Genomic DNA, 22,957 nt, shown 5'->3' with positions numbered 1-22,957 from the left:
CTGTAGGGCGAGTTCCTTAACATACTCGACCTAAGAGAAATGCTCTTGCTCCATGGTGATGGGTGACAAAATATTGACCAGTGCTTTCTGTAAAATGAAGCATGTCAACATAAGCACACTTCATATTTGGTGCAATCTTTGGTGCCAGACATGTACAGTAAATCATTTATTTCCATTTACTATAAACAAAGCTTGCAGTATAAGTCACATAAAGGTTTCAAACATCTCATACTCGCCAACATGGTCGAGTACCATGCAAATGGTGCTCGCCTTTGATAAAATCTGCTTGCCAATGTGAGTGGGCTAGTAGATATTTCGAGCCCTGCCTGACTTTCCCTACTGTAAGGGTACTGAAGGAGGAGACTGACGCACAGGTGGCATGCTTGTTGGCAAAAACTTTTATTTTGTCCAAAAATAGAAAGGAAAGCTATCTCTCCCTAACTCTAAGAGGGGGTTCCCTGCCTCTACTAAGGAACTAAGGAATGGGTCAGAATGTCCAAGTAAATAAAGAGTCCACCGTCGTGTCAAAAGGCCTACTTCCATCCCTCACACTTGTAACTCATTTTAAAAAGGTATTGTGTCTTCCTGATCCAGATGACTTACTCCCTTCTTCTGGACAATTAGCTACAGTTCCAATCGTAGATGGGAACTTCGCCTGAGACAATGGCTCCCTTTCCAAGGAAAAATGTGATGCTTTAAAGTTCTCAGTTCCAATTCACAAGGTAAAGTTCCAACTCGAACATCATTCCTTATTACCCATAAATTTGCTTTACTATTGGGTTACTGGAGAATGCTTCCCTACTACAGATATTTGGTATCACAGTTCCAGGGGAATTACTTCCTTTCACGTTCCACCTTCTGTTAGGCTTCATGTTATACATTACCAGAGGGTAGGGCTTCCTTCCCCTGACCTTTCTTGGCTTCACGGAGCATAAGACCGGGAGGTATTGCTTCCTTCTGATGTCTCTTGGCTTCACGATTCACAGTCTGGAGGAATGACTCCCTTCCCCCAAGCCCTTCTCTGGCTTTAATATGCAATTCACACTCAACAGGAATGCTTCTCTTCTCCTTGCTTAGATGGCCCAATAGAATGTCTCCCTTCACTTGGGTTTCCAGCACAGCAGTTCAATTCACCGCATCAGGGGGAGTGGTTGCCTTCCCCTGGTTTCTTTATAACTTGCACAGTTCCCCAACGCGTCTTCCCCTGTTTTGTGTGTGTGTGGGTCCCAGGCCCATATTGTTTGACACAGTTCCCAGCACCAGGGGGAATGACTCCCTTCCCCTGGTTTCTGCATGATTTATACAGTTCCACAAAACCTCACTCTCTGCCTTGTGGGTCCGGGTCCCAGACCTGTATGGATATGCACACTTGATTCAGAAGGCCTGGTTCACTACCCTGCCAGGTATTGTGATGAAGAGGATACAGACTACTTCTCTTATTTGGATGCGGGTCCCAGGCCTGTGTTTCTTCCCTTCTCCTTTCTAGCGGACCTGGTTCATGCTCCTGCAAGGTACTGCTAGGATAGTTGTGACTGAGGGTATTCTTCCTTTTCATCCCTTTCAGGTGCGCTCCCCAGACCCGATTTGAGGAACTTGTAGAGTTTCCAAAGCCTCAGCAATCCTGGTACCTGTAAGGGCTTTGTAGTGCTCTCCGGGAGTCCAGTGGTCATTAAATCCTAGGTTAAAGTCCCCTAGTGATAGCAGTTGTGAGGTAGGTTTGGCGTTATTGGATAGTAAACTGTGCAGATCCTCCTCAAAGGTCCCAAGCGGGCCCGGTGGTCTGTAAACCAAGTGAATGGTTAGTGATCGAGTGTTGTTTATAGGGAGTTTAGCAGTAAGGGTTTTGCAAGATTGCAAAGTTTGGGTAGGGGCTAGCCGTAGCGATAAGTTTGTTTTGGATATGATGGCGATGCCACCTCCACGGGAAACTTCTCAGTCTTGCCTAATTATAGTATAGCCGTCAGGGATGGCCAGCAAAAGAGATGGCCCTGCCGCGTTGTGTAGCGGGTCTCAGTTATATGAATGAAGTCCAGGTTGGCTTCAGTGACTAAATCAGCTATATCGAGGGCATGGGCAACTAATGATCTTACATTGAGGAGCACTCCTTTATAGCAATGCGCTTCCGTTTCCACTTTGATTTCAGTGACGTTAGGTGAACTTCTAGAATTAGGCTTGGGCTTGAGTTTAAGGATTCGGGAATTTGATGTAGCTAGTGAGGCAAGAGGAAGGTTAGGAGCATTACATTCCCTGATGTGTTGGGAGTTCATTTCCCGTTTGGTAGAAGGGAGAAGTCTTCTGGGCAACTCGTGAAGTTTGTTGAGTCTGGCACGTAGTTTATTTCTGTCAAACGTTGAGCTAAGCTGGGAGGTATAGGCTCCTGGTTCTGGTACAACCTGGTACTTTGAACTGACATGGTCAGAGTTCTTACTTAAATTAGACATATTTGGTACGGTGTATGCTGACATGTTCGGGTGGATAGGTGTTGACTTACATAGGGTGATTCCACTGTGACAAGCCTGGTAGTTGGTGACAAGGAATGTAGATATAGCTATTATGCAAAGGATATTGCGTGATCTTGACATTATGCGTGACTATCACTTTAAATATATCAGGTTCTTAGATAGCTGCGAGTATGCTGTTGTAGGCAGGAGCTGGTAATCGGGTAATTTGGGTACAGTTTGTTAGGATAGTCAAGCAATCTAGGTTCACTTTACCAAAATAGTCCAAAATGTTTAAAGCTTTGGGCACTCTATGTGCGGATTTGCTATGGTAGCCAATAATCACGCAGGTTTCCAAGCAGTGTAGGTACCATTAGCTAAGACAAACGGGCAATCTAAGTGCCATTTCCTAGAAGTAGTACCTGGTGTAGCAATTTCTTGGGCACTCTAGATACGATGTTTGCTGTAGTAGCCAATCATTAAGCAGGTTTCCTAGCAGTCTAGTTATAGTTTGCTAAAACCGTCCAGCAATCTAGATGCAATGTTCTAAAGCAGTCCAAAGTAAGGCAAAATCTTAATTACTCTGAATGCAATTTGCTGGTGTGGCCAGTACTCGGGCAGGATTCAAGCAGTCTAAATGCAGCTTGCTAAGAAAGGCAATCTAGATGCAGATTTCTAAAACAGTCGAAAGTGGAGCAAAATCTTAGGCACTCTAAAAGCAAGTTCTTAGGCACTCTATATGCAGTTTACTAGTGTAGCCAGTAATCGGGTAAGTTTACATACCATCTAAATGTACTATGAGAAGCGACAGTCTAGGTGCAATTTTACTAATATGGTCAGAGTGAGGCCGGTTTTCAGGCAGCATGCATACAATTGTGTTAATAAAAGCTGGGGCGAGTTGGGTTCGAAGGCAATCTAAGTGCACCTTAACCACTGTATGTCGGGCAGGTACTCAAACAATGTGAGCTATTATGGGCAGGTATAAAATAGCTGGCCGGTCTGACATGTAATAGAAGTGGAGCAGAGGTAGGATGAAAGGCTAGAGATACAGCGCTCAGTGTAATATGCATACGAAGAAGCATTAAGCAGTAGGAAGGTGGTTGGCTTTCCATGTAAGCAAGTTTGTGCAGCTCATAGGTTAAATCTAACATCAAATGAATGCGCTTAGATTACACAGCAGATAAAAGAGACTTAGAGAGTCTTCAAGGGGCTGGTCCTATACATACAAATGCCGGTGTAGTAGTGGCTGGGAACGTGCAAGTAACAAATACATAGGAATGTCCAATAACGAGGTGAGTTGTTTGGTTAGTGCAGTCTAGACAGCGCTACTGATAGTTGGGTGCAGGCAATATACGTAGTAAGCTCTATAGTGCAGTACATTATTTGCTCGAATAGGCATTGACTAAACACACACGAAAAGCAAACGTGACATGCATATACATGCATAAAGCCCTAGTGCAAATTTAGGCAAGCGTAAGGGACAGGGTACATGGGTGGTAAGCAAAACAAGGTGGATGCCCATATTATGGGGTAATACAATTGTTCACCCATGGCATACAGTGTAGTCTGGGTTGTCGTATAGGAGTTAATGATAGAGTGTCATGCATACTCAGGTGAACTAACAAAGCCACGCTCAATATGTGCTGTATTGTGGTAGATCAGCACATTTTGCCGTGAGAAAGATCTTATGGTCGATAGACGTCAGCAACAAATATACAATACATAGCTGTCAGGCAGCTCATAGATAATATCTAGTTGTAATCTTTTAGACTTGGAAGATTAATAAATATGGTGATATACAGACTTTTAGTATATAATATCTTATTGTGTTATTTGCGACCAATTGACGTACCATTGAATGGGTTTCAATTCATAATTTATCGATCAGTGACCATGTCATGGTATGCGCAGGAGTGAACAGTTCTAGATACATTTGTATTTCACATGCTGGCAAATGCAATGTGCAGCCATGTTTCTGTTTACTCATGCAGCTCCATATATTGCTTCTGTAGAATGTATGCTCTGCAGCCAATAGTGTGAGGAATTGGTACACTTTCTTTTGTTATGCCCCTCTTTTATGTTCAGGGGTAGTTGATTAAAACAGTGTTTAAAGGGGCTGATTGTAGTCATTGTATAAAATATAACCAAAGCAATAACGGTTTGCAAGCCCACTAGCTACAGTCATGTTGTATATGCATAGAGAGAGCATTGCAGCATAGGAACAGGTTTTTGCTACAAATGTCTGAGTGTTTTTTTTATTTTAAATATTGTGAGCCTCTTTTTAATTGGGTGCACTTTGCACAATCTTGGTTTTATGGTGTTCGGACTACCTGTATAAAAAGGTTTTTGATGCGTTGTATGTCTCTGTATTTCAATATTTAAATAAGTACTTAAATGTTTATTAAATATGTATTTTATAGTTGTATATAGTAGTTTGATTTTATTTTGATGTGGTTTTTATTGTATAGTGGTTATACGTCTATTTGCCTGAAATGAAACTTCTTGAATTGAAAGAAAATTGTCAAGAAAAACGCTTTGGGTGTTCTGATAATGTTCCAGTAGTGAGGCCGGAAATTGTAGTGAGAGGAAAACTGGGAGCCAGCGGAAGCCACCCGATCTGTGATGCCAACCCTGGTGGAGGTGTATGGCAGATCCCTCCAGGAACTCCTCCTCATTTCTAACCGTATTTCTAACCATATTGCTTGGGCCACTAGGACATGCCCAGTCTACTTCCTGGAGGAATTTAGATACTGGAGGTTGGCTCTCACAACAGTGATTCATAAGAAACAATTGTAGTGCAGATTAAGGAAAACAGCAAACGTATGCAAGCAAGGTCAGCAGTCTGACCTGCGGATGCAATCATGGGGCCCCCTTGATGGGGGGCCCCATGATTGCAAGATGGTGGTCCCTCGAAGCCACCTTATAAAGTCTCTGCTCACCCGCAGAACATAAGAAACCAAAATAGCCACATGTAGGTATGGAGAGGGACATACCATCCAATCCAGAGTCAAGGCCAGTGACCAAATCCCAGGTGTACCCACTAGAGTCCTCAATGTCCCAATTACAGGCAGTGCCTGGATATAAAAAGAACCAGGGGCCAGCCGAGTAGGAGGGAGTGTGGAGATGGGTGATTAGCAAGTTATGTCTGGAGAAAGCAAGGAGAAGGAGGTACAGATGAGGAGAGCGCAGGAAGGAGGGAAAAGGAATAAGGGAAACGACATAGTTCGACAAAGGCATGGCTAGGAGTAGGAAGGAACGCGGTTGGAGGATGGAAGGACCAGGGCAAAGGGTAAGGGATTAGAGATAGAGTTGGAAGAGGGACAGTAGAGTGTGAGGCAGAGGTTGGAGAAGAATTTGGGAGAGTACGAGATTAAGGAAGGTGAAGGAGGAGGCTAGTGAGGTCCAGAACTATACATGCATTGGTCATGCCAACAGGGCCCAGCACTGGAAAAGATGCTGGGAGGTAGACAATGGGGCCAGAACTGTGGTGTAGCCAGGACACAAGGGCTCGTGAAGTTGAAAGCTTTGTTGACCTGGGCCCCAAGACTGGTAGGGCTAAAACGCCAAGACCCAAGAGAAACTGAGAATTAGAAACTGGAAGAAAGACAGGCTAGCTCAGAGCCTTCGTCTGGTTTCTGGCGGGGCCGGAAAATTGAAAATGAGTAAGACTTGTCTAAGAGGAAAACAAGTAAGTGCAAGAGAAAGAAAACGAGCATTGGCAATGCCAATCGTTTGGGCTTTTGTGTAGGGTTGGGGAAGGCACTTGTCAGGCACAGCTGTAGTGGCATTAACTGGCCCTTGATTGTAGCATGTAAAAAATGGTGCCAGTACCTGGGCATATAATAGCAGTGCCTGGCAAATGGCTAATACTTATACACAAACCAAAGTTGGCTTTGCCAGTGCCTGATTTTAACAGAAATTCAGTGAAGGACATGCATAGTGCTTAGAAATCGAGTAGCAGAAGGCAGACCTGGTTAAAACATTTGTATTACACCAGTAGCTGCCTACAGCTCCAATTCAGTCATCATCTCTCAGAAGACTGCTTTGAAAAAACATTGGCAGACACTTTGAGTGCAAAGGTTAAAGGTAAAGCTTGATTTAAAGGCAGCTCAGAGATTCCATGAGGAGGTGCAGGAACTGGGTGGGAATGGCCATAGGGATTAGCATGGCCATGGGCGGTAAATGGGTGGGCAAATAACCAACCAACACCTACAAGCTGTGTACCTCCTCATGTGCCATTTCCACCTATCTGTACTTTAATGCAAAAGTGCCACCTAATAGCCCAAACTAAACGGCACATACATACACATGAATACATAAACACACCCAACAAAGGAAAGTGATGAGGTACCTCTTGTTTTTTATGATTTGAAGATGACAAGCTTCTACTAAAGGAGCAAACAAGATAGTACTAATAATATATTTGAACTTCATGCAGGGCTACCCCTGCCCCGAGGGTCTAGGGGGTGGCGAGGAACAAGGTGCTTTATCCAAGAACAAAAAGAGGCGGTGAAAAGAAGTTTGCGTTTGTTTTCAGAATAGGGTAGGGAGATCAGGATGGGTAAAGGATAGTGTGGGGACGGAGGTCTGGCTGGATAAAGAACAGCTTTATTTCCTATCTCCGGATTTATTGTTGCCTTGAAATAATTCAGACATGGGGGCAAAACTATGCAGAGTGAGTGACAGGATACTTGGTGTAGGGGTATACTGGTGTTTGAGAGACAATGCGATTGGGGTATTGATAATTGGAGAGTGAAAGGATGAGCGTTGGATAGATGATTAAATGGATTTGTTAGTTACAGAGCGTTAGTTAGGGATAGATTGGCAAGTGGTTGAGGGAGGGAGGAATGGATGGATGAATGGATGGATGAATGAAAACTGGTGAGTGGTGAATGTTGCATGTATGGATTGGTGAATGAACGGGTGATTGTTGGATGGGTGTATGAATTGTTGAATTTGAGTCTGGGATGCATTATCCTCTTTCCCCCACTCTTTCCTGTGACAAACTTTTTTGAAATGATCGCATGAAGTGATTTTTCTGCAGGAATTCGCCAGGATTCCCGCTGTAAAATGAAAATGATCTGACTCAAAATTGGGGTTTCCAGGCCCCCCTGAGTGTCAAATAACCACATTTGGTCCTCTTTCTCCCTCCCCACCTCTACCCTGATGTGAAACCACCCCCTCCCCCCGGTGTATTTTTTGAGCACTTCTCATTCCTGTGTCTTGGATCGTACAGAAGGACGATATAAAAGAAGGATCTCTTACTCTCACTTCGATTACTATTCTAGATCCGACACTGTTGTAGTCCTAGACGGGCTCTGGGAACTACATCTCCCAAATACCCTAACATCTCAAATTGAAACCTCAGGCGCTTCATCGCCGGCACTTCAACGGTCCTCGCCGCAGCTTTCTGTACAAGCTATTGAAGGGCTATCCTGTGGATTGGTAAGCGGATTCTACCTACCGGTCGTGCTCAGTGTGACTCCCACCCACTTAGCACCTTGGTCAAACTTGAAACGATACAAATGCGATATACCACAGATCTAAATCTCCTTTTAGCCTGTCAGAAGGCTCATCGTTTAGCCACCATCACATGATACCTGGATTTCTTTTTTAAATGGATAGCCAGACTGAATATTGAGCTTCGTGGCTACCTAGTCCTCCACTCACAGATGTAAACCGTACAGCCGTTTTACCCCGAGTGATTCTTAGGGATCTATCGAGCCCTCACCCCTTGACCAACAAATTCTTAAACCTTGACACTACTAGGGGGAACACCATCCTTACCAAGTACTGCAGAGGCTTCAGACACCCTGAAAGCCCCATCTCCCTTTGGCTCCTCAGTCGGCAATTCGCATAGCCAGTGAAATACTACTGCCGAGTAGGGAAGATGCCCGAAGATTGCACATTCTGCAGACCTCAGGTCCTACCTCCCTACCCGTAACTAGCAAGGACATCACTACCGGTCATCTGGAGGGTGGGAAAATACTCAAATCAGCGCTACTTAATACGTGATCTCTAAATGAACACGCCTCTGATATCCATGACCTTATCATTGACAGTGAGCTATATTTAATGTTCCTGACCGGAACCTGGATTTCCGAGACTAGTGGGCCCATGATAAACCTTGTGATCCCAGATGGCTATACCATTTATTGCCAAAAGAGAGAACAGAAACAGGGGGGGGAGTGGCAATTATAGCTAAAAACGACATCTGCCTACATAAATCTTCAGTGGCTGTGAGATTCTCCCCCTCAAATTAATTCCCACTCCCACAGTTGTGTAAACCTTAACTTGATCTATCGCCCACCAGTTGCCATGGATATTTTCAACGACAAAAGTTCACATCTCCTAGCAAATCTAAAAGGAGCCAACAGTGCTACCCTATTTCTAGGAGACCTTAACCGTTGGCAAGGAAATCCCCTAGACAAAGACGCTATCCTGCTGGAGTCTATTCTAAATAATTTTGATCACCATGTTTTGAATACTGATCGACCAATATCAAAGGAAATATCCTTGACTGGATTGTTAAAAAAACTTAGTCCAGATAATCAACACCACACCTTGCATCTGGTCTGATCACTTTACAATTAATTTCGATATCTACCTTCAGACACCCTTACCTAAGTTACCTAATCCTCCCATATTAATCACCAATTGAAACTTGAAGAAGGTCTTACCATCCGACCTCCAAGAATGCATCTCAAATATTATGTCTTCCACCTCAGCGCTAGACGCCCCGGACTCGCTTATGGAGAACTTTTAATACCAACTTTAATCTCCTCCAGGACAAGCTTGCCCCTCTTAAAACATGGGCTGTTCGGAACAATCCTAACCATCAAATAAGGTCCTTATCTGAATTAAAATCCTTGAAAACTGAAACAAATAACAGAGAGATGCTGGCTTCAATGCCCATCGCCCCAACAATAGAAATGCATTGAAAACACTTGAGAAAACCTGTAAGGACATGATCCTTCAGTCAAAAAAGAATTTCTATAATGAACCAATCTCAGAGGCTAATAATAAGTCTAGGCAACTGTTTGAAATACGAAAACTCCTTGAGAAACCCAAAGTCCAACTGACGTCATTTATACCATCCAACATAGACTGCACCAAAATTCAACTAGCCTTTCAGGAAAAAATACTTAAGGCAAGGGATAAAATTCAAGATAAGATCACTGCTCGAATAAACTCACTGAGTCTATCTTCCCAGCTCATCGCTTCCTCTCTTCCCCAATCCCTCGGTCCAACAGAAGTGTGCACTACTTTCAATTTCACCCAAGTAACCAGTGCCGAACTACTAAGTGCCAATGCGCCCGTCTAAGTGCCCAGACAATGTAACCCCCCCATTCCCCTGAAAATGATTTTAGACAACAAGGGAATTTTTTCTCAGTTCCTTGCCAGAGTCATTAATGCCTCCTGCCTTACAAACACAGTCCCCGATTGTATCAAAACATTTTCTATCACGCCCCTCCTGAAAAAAACAGGAAGAGATCCCAACGATGGAGCAAACCTAAGGCCTATAATCAACTACACTTTCTTTTTTAAGGTTTTAGACAAAGAAGCCACTCGTCAGATTCAAACTTTCATTGTATCTATCAATATCCTACATCCGAGACAATCTGGCTTCCGCCCCGCTCATAGCACAGAGACTGCTCTTGTTGACCTTCAGACCCACATGCTAAGCCTTATAGACCAGGGTAAGTCCGGCATTCTGGTCCGATTGGACCTCTCGGCCACGTTGGATTTACTGGACCATAAGCGACTCTTAAATACCTTAAGGAATACCTGCCATTGTTCTGAAATGACATGCAAGTGGGTCCACTCCTTTCTGACAGGGAGACAATCAAGAGTCTGCTGGGGGAACGCTTCCTCAGACCCCACTCTGTCCACCTGCAGGGTGCGCAAGGGACTAGCATGTCCCCGATATTGTTCAACTTGTACATCATATCCCTATGCGGTCTCCTTGAGGAATCTGGTGTATTTTGGACAAACTATGCAGTTGGCACTATACTGGTCCTGGAGGTCATGGGGGACTATGCTACTGATAGTCGGAACTTTCATAACATCTATAATCTAGTGGATTCCTAGATGGTGGATAACTGGATGTGCCTCAATAAGGGCAAAACAGAGCTACTCATCATTGCCTCTCCACAATCAAGAGCTAAACTCAATGCCTGTTATTGGGCCTTCCCCATCCAGGACTGCTACATCCAAGTAAAATTAAAAATCAAACCATTCAGCGTGCAAACCGACTGTGCTTTGAGTGCAGCATCCCATGTGAGCCTGGTCACTAACTGCGCATACCACCTAAAATTGCTCAGGAACATTTGCCTGTACCTCACCGAGGATAACTCTGCCACAAATGCCCGGGCAACTATTCTATCTAGAATAGATTACTGTAGTGCGTTATTGGTGGGCACTGATAAAAGAAGCATCCAAAGACTGCAAATTATCCAGAATGATGCTGTCCGGATTGTTGAAAAGGTCCACAGAAAGAACCACATTTCAACATAATGGCAGGGACTGCACTGGCTTCCTGTCAAGGCGAGTTGTAAATTCAAAGCGGCCACCTTATTACTCAAGTGCCCCTATGGGAAATCCGCAAGTTACCTGAAATCATTTACATCTTGGTATGAGCCCTTACTATCTCTCACATCGACGAACACCAAGCTCGTGATCTCTCCCACTTTCAAAAGATCAGAGGACTTGGTAGCTCCTTTGCAAACTGTTCTGACAAAATCTGGAACAGACTCACTGTAACACTGCGCTCGGATACGAACATTAGAAGCTTTAAAAACAACCTGAAGACCATCCTCTTTGAATAATCCTAGACCCCTCGCTCCGCTTTGCTCCTTCCTGCCTCCCGTGAAATGTGAACCTTTGGTTGTCTAGCGTGTATATGTGCGCCCTGATGCCCTCGGGCTGCGGCGTGTTAAAAATTAATAAAATAAATAAAAATTAAGGATCATGGCATTGAAATAAAGCTCTCCCCATAGCCCTGTTCAGCCCAGTGAATAGTTTCTAAGGAAGGTCTAGAAGTGCTTAGTTATTGCGATGGACCGGCAGCAATATCAGCAAATTAATTTGTTGTGCAAACTCGGATTAAATCTAGGGGTAACAAAAGTACAGGAAGATACCATGTATCTTTCCCATTCAAAGATGACAGCTAGTTTTGGCTTGTTTCCTTAGAGACAGTCATCCAAGATGGCTGCCTCCACGGATGAGCTCAAGAGTTCGGAGATGGACAGGAATGGGTGGGAATAGCCATAGGGAGTAGCATGGCTAGGGTCAGAGAATGAGAGGGATTCAATAACCTAATAATTGTCTATCACTCCTCAAATGCCGTCTCCATTGGAAAAGCATTACAGACCCTCATTCAAAGCCCATATTTGAAGCTCTTATTTTAATGTTAAAGGACATTTGTACCGCGCACTATCACCACTGGAGTGGTCCCCTGGTGCACTCATGACAATGGTTTCGGCTTAAAGGTATCGCTTTCAGCACCACCTAATAGCCCAAACTAAAAATGGACCATAGGCTTGCCGGGAGCTGTAATCGGCATTCGGGTGGGTGGGACACAACTCCACCAAGGAAGGAGATAGACAGACTTTTTGTGACTCTGAATCAATACAGCTTCTTCTTAATTCAAGCATTGTGGAATTGAGCTAGAATAGTTCGAACTGAAACCAAGCCAGGGCAACTCATGTGTTTGAACCAGGAATGCTCATTAAATATTTGAGCCTAGAGGACTTGTTTTGAAACCAAGCAAGGGGGGATTCATTCTGAGCAAAAGCACTCTCACAGAGAACCTGAGCGCTCTAGATTAAAAACACATCTGCACTGGAAAGGAGCTCTGTGATAGACTCTGTTGCCAACTAAGTCTGAAACAACCCTGGCCGCAGGAATCAAAGTGGACAACACTTCCTTGGCTTGAGGAGGGGCTCAAAGAATGACTACTACAACTCGCCAATCTACAACTTGGAAAAAAATCAACTGTTATCTGAAAGGCATGCTGCCGAAGCTCAGAAGGGCCAGTATTCCCCAGCAGGCAGGGGTTGCAGGGTCCACAGATCCTGGAGAACTGTGGGTGACTTTTTTTTTTTTTTTTTTTTTTGCATGGAAAGCTCACCATGACCAGGAACCACTATAGGCTAGGGCATTTAGATTTAAAACCAAAGTCCTTCTAAAGGTCAGTCAATTTTCCATAGACGTTCATTTCACCTATTGTGTTCCTCTTGGCCCTCAGTCATTTATGAAGCATCTTTTTGTTTAACTACATTCTTGCTCCAAGCCCTGTGTTTTAGACTTAATAAAATTGTTCTGATTAAACTTACATGAATCTCACAATGTCTCTTAAGCCATTGTCTATTGACCGTGAATAGATTTCATGGTGGTAAAATGTAAGACTTCACTTGATGTTCGCAAAAGAGGTTATCCATATTTTCAAGGTTCACTTAGTCATTTGTACAAAAAGAAAGGCTCTATTTGCTAAGAAAGGGTGTTTCTGGAATTTGTTTGATGTAGGAAAACATGTGGGACACCATGTTTCTCAGAAGGAAGGATCCCTGTTGTGTGCTGGCAAGGAATGTGTCCAAGAAGACTATAATATTTGTGTCAAAATGAACCAGTGAATTATCAATCCGGCTTTGTGTTTAGTAGATGGCTTTGAGTGGAGAATCTCTGACAAGCCTCCGGTTCCTGTTCCTCCCATGCAAGAGTGCTGGTTTAGAGTAGTCCCATCATGTGTCTTTATGTTCTTCAAAGTCGTAGGGACATCCATGTATTTCGAAAGGTGGAAGATATGTCCAAACATGCTAACACATGATGATAAGAATTGGAATGTGGATGGAGCAGGTATAGGCTAAATGTTGGCAGTTGTTAGTGAAAATGTGTTTTTGTTTCTGTACTGTGACGAATACAGGGAATTGAACCCTTCTCCCTAAGGGTGAGCCCACCCCCTTTGGGACAAAGAAGCCTGCTAAGCTTAACATCTCTTAGGGGGCTAGCCAAATGGGATTCCATATGTGAAAAGTACCATGTGTTTAGCTATATAGGGATTGAACCATATCATTTTGAATATGACCCTTTAGAAATGGCTGCCGTGTTCTCTGGCCCCTATATCCGGCAATCATTTAGAGAAACAGTGAGTTAATGAAACATCCAATCTTGTTTCAGCTTGAACTTTATAGACTACGCAAGAGCAACATCAGAGGAGGAATGCGAAGAGGAAGTCCAGCAGAGCGAGCAATGAGAGCGGATGTCTACCTACACTGAGGAGTCAAGCATCAGACAGAAGCAGAAGGTTTCTGGCGTGGAGGAACAGAAGAGCCCAGGGAACGGTGCTAAATCCAACCTGGTCTGGAGGCAGTCAGGCTCGACCGAGCAAACGAAGGAGCAACACCAAACAGGAGTCGCGTAACGGTGGCGTCAGCACACGGCACCACTGAACCAGTGAAGCGAGGGCCAAAGAGGTGCCTGACACGACGGACCAAAGTGGGAGAGCAGTAAGAGGCCGGCCTGCTGTCCCACGACAGCCAAAGAGACAACCTCCTCCAAGGAATGCTGCCACAACACAGATGGTGTGTGGCTTTTATGTGAGCAAGGAGGAGGGCGGAAAGACCCGGCAGCATCCAAGAAGAAATGAGAGATACCATACCCCACATTGTGGTAAGCAACCTGAGAATCCTTGGCCGGGGGAAGGCCAAATAATCCCACGAGGAGGGAGAGATACCATACCTCATGCAGGGTGAGCAGCCAAAGAACTCTTGGCCGGTTGGAGGCCAGCCAACCTCAAAAAGGGGGTGAGTGATGCCATACCCCAGAGGTGTTTGAGCAACCAGAAAGCCCTTGGTAGGGAGAAAGCCAAACTACCCCAAGAAAGGTAAAGACCACTTGAACCCAAGAACAAGTGAAAGCTACCATACTGTAGGGTGGAGTACTAATTTAATTTGGTAAAATCATAGATTGTTGTACTAGAAAATGAGAGAGACTCAGGAAATTCTTACCAGAACTTTGAACTACCCAGCGAGTCGCAAGACCTGGAAACGTATAGATGGACTTTTGAGTTGGGGACATAAGCCAGCCACTAGTCCAGCCTTGATGAAGAAAGGCATTAGAGACCATCGGATGAATGTTATTTTAGTTTTATTGGTGGTATGGCCATCGCTCAGGTTAAATCAGGATTTTATGACACTGTCCTGTTTGCAAGACTTTACAAGCACCATTTATTCTTCTTTTCTATTGTAAGATTGGGCCAAGACATAGCTTGAAGGTAAGGATAGAATAGTCTTTCTATTTGTGTTCAATTGCTACAATGAGGGCTTGATCACCTCCTGAGTCTGACTTATCACATTACCAAGTGGAGTGAATTAGGCCATTTTATTTATTTATCTTGCCTTCATTTAAGCATTTTTCCACACAAATGAGATCCCCCTGAGCTTTTAAATGAACCAGGCGTCCTTATATGGAGTAAATGATGTGATAAGGGTTTGTGTATTCTTAGTGCATTTGTTTTGTTACTTTAACTCAGAGGGAAACGGGAAAGTGTAGGACCATATTCCTAATTTCTGCTGAATCTTTGACCACACATTGTCCTCTTTATATTTGAGTGATGTGTCTCTAAAAGGAAGCCATTGTTTCTACAAACATTAAGGCGTTTTTTTTTCTCTACTTTGTATCAGACCGTATATTTATGGACCTACATCCCAAGGAGAGAGAATGCAAATCTTACAGAATTTCAAACACAATCCCAAGATCAACACCATTTTTATATCTAAGGTGAGTGTAATGTTTCATACAGGGCCTGCTTCATGCTTCTTCAGTATTAGCTGGCCAGTAATGACTTTTGTTGTTTTAACCATGTTGTGTCTGCACTAATAGCAAGGGTCTGACAGCATTGACCATGAATGGGTTAACATACTTGTAATTCTGCTTAGATTCACATGCTTTGGATAGGCCACCATCTCGTGGTTGGTGGGGAGTATTACATGTGGTTTTTTCGCTTCCAAAAAATGGTCATCGATAGGGGCGTACATGTAACACTATCCTTACTCTATTACTCTATGTGTAAGGGTACCTATGACCCTTTATGCATCGACTCGCTCAGATTTTTTCCCACCACCGAGGTTGGACACAAATCGCAGAGTTCCGGAGAGGAAGTATGTATACACTGAGTACAGAGGCATACCCACACAATAATAGATCAGTGCTGCAAAACACCCCCGAATGCCGAACTGATCGCCGAAAGGCGCACCACGCTGTAAAGGTGATGCAGTAGGGAACATTTGGGAGGTTATATTTCTGAGGCTTGTGGAATCTGCTTGGATCATATGCTGTGCATAGGCCAACATCTAGTGAAAGCTGCAGAGTATTACATTTGTTGTTTTCGAAACTCGAAAAGGGACGTCGTCAGTGCGCACCAGTAATCAGTGGTCGAAGTGGGAGGAAGCAGTCGGGAGCGGTGCTCCTCCACTTTTAATTAAGTATTACCGTTCCTATGCTTTTATTTTAAAAAGAAACCGTTCCAGAATGGTTTCGTTTCAAAATAAAAGTGTACAAAGCAGTCGAAACTTGCACTTTTAGTGCAGTGCACTGGACGTTCCCTTAAAAAGCAGGTGCACTTGTTTTGTGGTTTGTATTGTGCGTGGGAGGGGGCATGGCGATGGGGTTTCTGGAGAGTGGTGCAGGCCAGTAGGGAACATAGTTCCACTACTTCTTTTCGTACACTTCGACCACTGCCAGTAATACTATCCCTAGTGTGACGTCTACTGATCCCTGGTGCTTCACGCGTTGGGGTCTTTCCGCCATCATTGTAGGTCACTCACCTCTTCCTTCTGGTTATCACCAAAACACAATTCTAGTTTACTCTTACTTTCCTTTGTTAGCCGTTCCCCCTACAAGACCTTCAGCGACAGCTTCGAGGACTACCTTCGTCTTCGACTGCTGCAACTAGTCTTGACAAACTTTTCCGATTGCATCGGAAGGCCGCACCGGGCCTCGGCCCTCTCTGTAGGGAGAGTGGGGGATGGTTCATTTCTTAGTCTCCCTAGGATAATGCATATTTCCCCCTCTTCCCACTTTATTTGCCAGGCTGCTTCCCCATACATAATGGAGAATACACCATTTAAATTTTGCCCATCCTGCAACTGAAAATATCCCTGGAAAGACTTGCACCGGGTGTGCAATCTTTGTCTACCAAGGGACCATAACGAGGGCCACTGTGAATCTTGCAAGCTCTTTAAATACAAGACTCTAAAGGACCGTAAGACAAAGCGCTGGGCCCACCACGCCATGCAGGCTGAAGCCGCCATGGATGTTGATGGGGCCTCCAGTGACTGCAGCATCGACATCTATAGTGACTCTGTGGGCGAACCGGATCCGTCGAATGCCTGCGTGCAAGCCCCCGACCCCATCAGGCAGGCCGGCGCTCTGCTATGGAGATGACACCCGGCGGTACTGGCACGAACAAACGGCAACTTACAAAGCACACCTCCCACGGCGAAAAGTCAACCTCAACGTCGACCCGAAGGCCACACATGGCGTCAAAGGGAAGGTCCGACAGTTCTCTGTCCTCTGGGCCATCGCGCTTGCTTTCACCTCACGACAGGCACCCGAAATCGGCAGGCAAGCCCGGTTCTGACACTGTGTCCAAAACCTCCAAGTCCACACATGCCTACGACTGAGCGTCAAATGACGCGTCGATGGCACACACGCATGCCGAGAAACGGCAGTCGAAAGACGGGTCGAAGGATCCGGCGAAGTCTTCAGAGCTCGTCCCTGACACGCTACTCAATGGTCGCATGTCGAAAAACCACAAGTCCTCAAAGTCACTAAAAGATGGCTCTACTTTGCAGACTACAACCAGGAGGCAGGGAACCATTTCAGAGGCTATGAGGCACAAGAAACACCCTGCACCTGAGCCAACACCCACCCCTCCTGCCCTACCTGTTATCCCAAGTTCATCCCAATGGTCTGCAGAGGAAATTGATAGGGTTATGATGTCTTCACTAACCAATTTCTTTGACAACCACCCTGAGGTTTTAGCAAACCTTTCGGGCACTGCACGCAGCGAACCAGCTAGTGGGCTGCATTTACACAGCCCCCCACCAAGAGAGCTTGAACAGATATCATACAAGCACCCAACTCGCAGCATGACCCAGGGCAGCTTGCTTACTATGACTCCACTCAGGACTTCCAGGACACTGAAGACTACACTGAAGACTAAGGGGATATTGGAGATGTAGAGCAGTTTTATGAAGACGACAAAGACGTCTATGTCATACAGTCGCCGGATCACTCAGACCCCCCGGCAGCAGACTCACCGGTTGACAATCAAATTCAATACAATGATCTGCTCCTAAAAGCAGCAGAACATTTCCCAATAGATACACAGGAGACCCAGGTAGACAAGGACTTTGTCGAAAAACAGTATATCCCAATGCTCTAGTTTGTACAGAGGTGAATTCTACCCTCTCTGGCGACTCCAAATTTAACACAGGCTGTAGACCCGGTATTGAAAGTCTTTGGGCCAGCTCCCTCAGAGCCCCTTTACATCAGGGGTGAAAACCAGATTCATTGGTGGTTACAACCACTAAAAAAAGAGCAGGAACACCCCTAGCCTCTTCAAAAGCGCACCCCCAGATAAAGAAAGTAAAAAAATACCTACTTTTGGTAGGAAAGTAGCCTCTTCTGCAGCTTACCAGGCGAGGATCGCCAATAACACAACCTTGCTAGCCAGCTACAACTGCCATAATTGAGATTAATTGACCGAACAGATAGCCTCAGCCCCAGAGCCCCTTCAGTCACAACTCTGTCTCTCCAAAGCAGAAGGTATAAAGCTGTTGCAAACTGCATTCTTAAGAACAACCTAGATGCAGCAGATAATGCGGGGAGAATAATAGCTGAAGGTACGCTAATCAAACGTCACGCATGGCTATGCCAGTTTGGGTTTAAGCTCGGGACACAGGCCACTCTTCTTAATATGCCAATCGAGCCTAACATGCTGTTCGGCCAAGCAGTGGAAGACGCCCTCAAGAGCACCAAAGAAGAGTATGATAACGTAGTCACTAAGGCAACTTACTAATAAAGCCTCCTGACAAAGAGGGGGCTATAATTTCTGCCGCTTTAGGGAGCACAACTCACAACGGGGGTCGGGGTACAACCAGGGTCAGAGCTCGTCCTGGGGCTCATAACAGGGGCAATCCTTGCAAGGGTTTCAAAGAGGCCAGAGAAGATCTTGCGGCAAGGGTAGATCCTCTTCTTCCAGAGGTGGCTCAGGCCCCCCCCAAAACAATGACCACCCGCTACAGGATCCCTCCCATGCCACTCCAGTAGGAGGCCGCATAGCATACTTTACCCACGTATGGGAGGGAATCGCCTCAGACAAGTGGGTACTTTCAACTGTGGCGTGAGGCTATTGTATAGAGCTGCTACACCAACCTGCCAACCATCCACCCAGACAAAGAATCACATCCAAAGAACATCGCATCCTATTGGAAGAGGTGACAGCGCTGCTCTTAAAGGACGCATAGAAGTCATCCCGGCGAACCAGGTAAACAAGGGTATTTATTCAATGAACTTCCTTGTACCAAAAAAAAGACCTCACGATGTGCCCCTGTCTTAGATGTGCGCCCTGCAAACACCTATGTCAAGCCACAGAAATTCCACATGACAACGCTACAGGAAGTAATCCCACTGCTAAAGCGGAGGGGGGGGGGGGGAATTACATGGCAACCTTGGATATGAATGCATACTTTCATATTTTAATGTTCTGAGCGCACAGAAGATTCTTGCATTTCAAGATAGCAAACCAGCACTACCAATTCAAGTTGCTACCCTTCGGCATAGCATCAGCTCCAAGGGTATTCACCAAGGTACTGGCGGTGGTGGCGCGCACCTATGCAGGGAGTCAATCACAGTGTACCCTTACCTGGACGACTGGCTGATCACAGGGGAGAATCCCCAAATTTGAAAGCAAAATACCAAAGAACAATCGATCTACTTTTCCAGTTGGGTTCCAAACAAGGCCAAACAGTTCTTAGGAGCTGTCATAAAAACAGAAGAGGGTCTAGTCTTTCCATCAAAGGAAAGAGTACAAAACATACTGCTGCAAATACCTCAGTATCTAGCCGGTCGCCAGATAACCTTACGCAACGCAATGCGCTTGCTCGGGATGATGGCATCATGCATTTACCTGGTCCCACACGCACGATTGCACATCTGCCCAATGCAAGAGTGGTTGGCGAAACAGAGGTCTCAGGCAAGCGGTCAGTGGGAAGATCTAGTGATCGTTTCGCCAACCCTAGTTCAAGCTCTACGCTGGTGGACAAAGGAGAATCTTTTGAAGGGAAAACCCTTCCACGACCCAGCGGTGCAAGCGATTGTTGCATCTCTCACCGGGTCGGGGACCCATCGTCTTCATCTCACAGCTCATGGTCTGTGGACTTAAATCACAGCACAGAACCACATCAACCTGATGGAACTTCTAGCAGTGCTCAAAGCGCTATAAAACTTTGAGGCACTACTGCCAAATCAATCAGTACAAATTCTCACAGATAGCACCACTTCAATGTTTTATATAAACAAGCAGGGGGGCACACTTTCTCCAAATCTGTCCAGGCTAGCACAGACAATATGGAAGTGGGCAATCGGGTGGGGCATGTTCCTAACATCTCCAGGGTAACTCAATACCCTGGTGGACTCACTAAGCAAAGATCTACCAGAGGAGCACGAATGGCAGCTCGACAAAAATATTGTGGGTTACATTTTCACACAGTGGGGCTACCCTTCGCTAGATTTGTTCGCAACAAGAGAAAACAAACAAATGGTTTCCCCAACACGACTCCAAGGGGAACGCCCTTTGGCTAAGCTGGTCAGGGGCATTTTCCTACGCTTTTCCCCCCAACTCCACTAATGAGCAAAGTGGTGAACAAGATTCACAAGGAAGAGATGACATTAATAATCCTAGTTGCTCCTATGTGGGTGAGACAACCTTGGTATCCACATCTGCGCAAACTGGTGATGTGTGACCCGATCAAACTCCCGTGCCCATTCAACATGCTCACTCAACACCGGGGGACAACATTACAACCTGAGTCTATGAACTTAGCAGCTTGGCTCCTGAAGTCATAGCGTTTGGTCCTCTGAATCTACCTCAAAGGTGTATGTATGGAAATCCTCAAAGAAGCACGTAAACCAAACACTAGACCCTGTTTTTTTTAACTAGTGGAAGAGATTTGTAATTTGGTGCCATTCAAAACAAATAAACCCAATAGAATGTACTCCATCACACATTCTTCATTACATGCTTCACTTACTAGACTCTGGGCTAGTATTTAACTCCATCAAGGTTCACCTAGTGGCTCTATCCGCGTTCACCACCTCTTAGAGTAAGGTGTCATGGTGGAAAAACCCTGTCATTAAGACATTCATTGAGGGAGTAAAAAGACTCCACACTCCTACTTCAAACCCGCCACCAGGCTGGGACCTCAATGTAGTACTTGCAAAGCTCATGGGACCCCCTTTGAGCCTATGCATAAATCAAGCCTTAAACACCTCACATATAAAATGGCTTTCTTGGTGGCTATCACCTCCATAAGGAGTGTCCACAAGGAAAAATTGTTAGTAAGAACGCACCCTAGGTTTTCACCTAATTTCAAATTTCCATAACAATCAGTCCATTGAACTACCAGCTTTCTTTCAAAACCTGACAAGCTCAGCTGAGAAAAAACTCCACACTGGATGTAAGGAGGCCGGTCCTTTACTATGTAAACAGGACCAGACCGCTAAGGAAGACAGATCAACTGTTTGTCTCCATAGCTCCAGGCAGAGAAGAGAACTGCATTTCCAAAAACGCCAAATCCCGATGGAAAGTCAGATGCATACAGCTCTACTACCCTCTATCAACCAAGGCACTGTCTTTCACACCAAGGGCTCACTCCACCAGGGGTATGGGAGCAACCTTGGATTTGATCGCAAACGTCCCGCTGGACGCCATTCACAAAACAGCTACATGGAGCTCTGTCGACACTTTTACTCGCCACTTCTGCATTGACACTCACTCTAAAGCAGATTCACAGGTAGGGCAAGTGGTGCTAAAACATCTATTTGCCGCTGTACCTTCTCACAACCCACCACCTTCTCCAAGCACTGCTCGCTAATCTATGCATAGCATGTGATCTAAGCAGATTCCACAAGCCTCAGAAGGGACACATTACTTACCGTAATCTTATTTCTGATGCATGTATCTGCTTAGATGGACATGTGCCCACTCTTTACTCTTTCTCCCCTGGAGTAGAAGGTGCATGGAGGTTTTCTGGACTTTATCTGATCTAGTATCTGCTTTACTATATATATATATATATATATATATATATATATCTGAGGCTTGTGGATCTGCTTAGATCACATGCTCTGCATAGGCCGACATCTAGTGGTAGCCGCTGAGTATTACATTTTTTGTTTTCCAAACTCGAAAAGGGACGTCGTCAGGGTGTGCTAGTAATACTATCCCTAGTGACGTCCGCTGTACCCATGTTCCTTCACGCGTCGAGGTCCTTCAGATTGTTTTTTTTTCCACCATCATAGTCTGACGCCTATCGCAGAGTTCCTTCTTCTGGCAGACGCCATTACTTATAAAGGTTTAAAGTTAGACTTTCTTTCTGTCCTTTAGACGACCGTAAACCATAAGATCTCCGGCGACGGCTTTCGAGGACAAAACCATTCGTCGACGACAACGACCCATCTCGACGAACTTTGTCTGCGGCCTACCTCATTTAGAGAATGCATATTCCCTTATACTTCCTTGTATTCTGCCAGGCTGCCATCCTTCCATACTATGGAAAATGCACCTTTTTAAATTATGTCCTTCCTGTAACAGGAAGCTTCCCTGGAAGGATTCAGACAGTGTGTGTAACCTTTGCCTCCCTAGGGACCACTCCGAAAAACAGTGCAAGTCCTGCAAACTGTTTCCGCCAAAAACTTTAATGGACCAGAAAACTAAACGCTGGGCCCACCACACCATGCATGCCGCGTTGACGTCCTAAGTGATGCCGAGGGCGATCAGGACCCGATGGATTCCCACTTGCGAGACCCTGACTTCAACAGGTTGGCCAGCGGTCCTGCTACGGAGACTACACCTGGCGGCTCAGGCACTTCCGCTGAACGCCACACTTAACACACTCCCCGATAAGCCACACGCAGAGTCGAAGGGACGGTCAGAAAAATCTCTGTCCTCTGGGCCATCGCATTCGCGATCACCACACGACAGGCCCCCGAAACAGACGCCAAGGCCTGTTTCCGAGACGGCAAGCAAATCGGGGAAGTCCTCGGGTTCTGGCAAACATGCGTCGAAAGATGCATTGACGGCTCTCGATTAAAATTAAAAAATGAGTGAACCCATTAAAAAACACACCTCTACCACTCCCCTCATGGCAAAGACATCGAAAAACTCCAAATCCTCGAAGCCCCAGCCTTCAAAATCGCAAGGTTCAAAGGGTAGGGAATACTCTTCCCTAAGG

The 22,957-nt window shown here is 45.3% G+C and overlaps 1 protein-coding gene across 1 annotated transcript in view; it reads left to right on the top strand.

Moving 5' to 3' along the window:
* Positions 1–22,957, top strand: part of ERCC3 (ERCC excision repair 3, TFIIH core complex helicase subunit) — a 1,003,216-nt gene that overhangs the window by 689,663 nt on the left and 290,596 nt on the right. The window contains exon 11 of the mRNA XM_069616794.1: positions 15,122–15,218. Within this exon, the coding sequence (XP_069472895.1) occupies positions 15,122–15,218 (97 nt within the window). The remainder of the gene's footprint in view (positions 1–15,121; positions 15,219–22,957) is intronic.

The sequence above is a fragment of the Ambystoma mexicanum genome, chromosome 9 (assembly GCF_040938575.1).
Source record: "Ambystoma mexicanum isolate Mex_15411 chromosome 9, UKY_AmexF1_1, whole genome shotgun sequence".
Lineage (NCBI taxonomy): Eukaryota > Metazoa > Chordata > Amphibia > Caudata > Ambystomatidae > Ambystoma > Ambystoma mexicanum.
The sequence above is the reverse complement of the archived record's forward strand: the minus strand, read 5'-3'. Positions and strand labels throughout refer to the sequence as shown.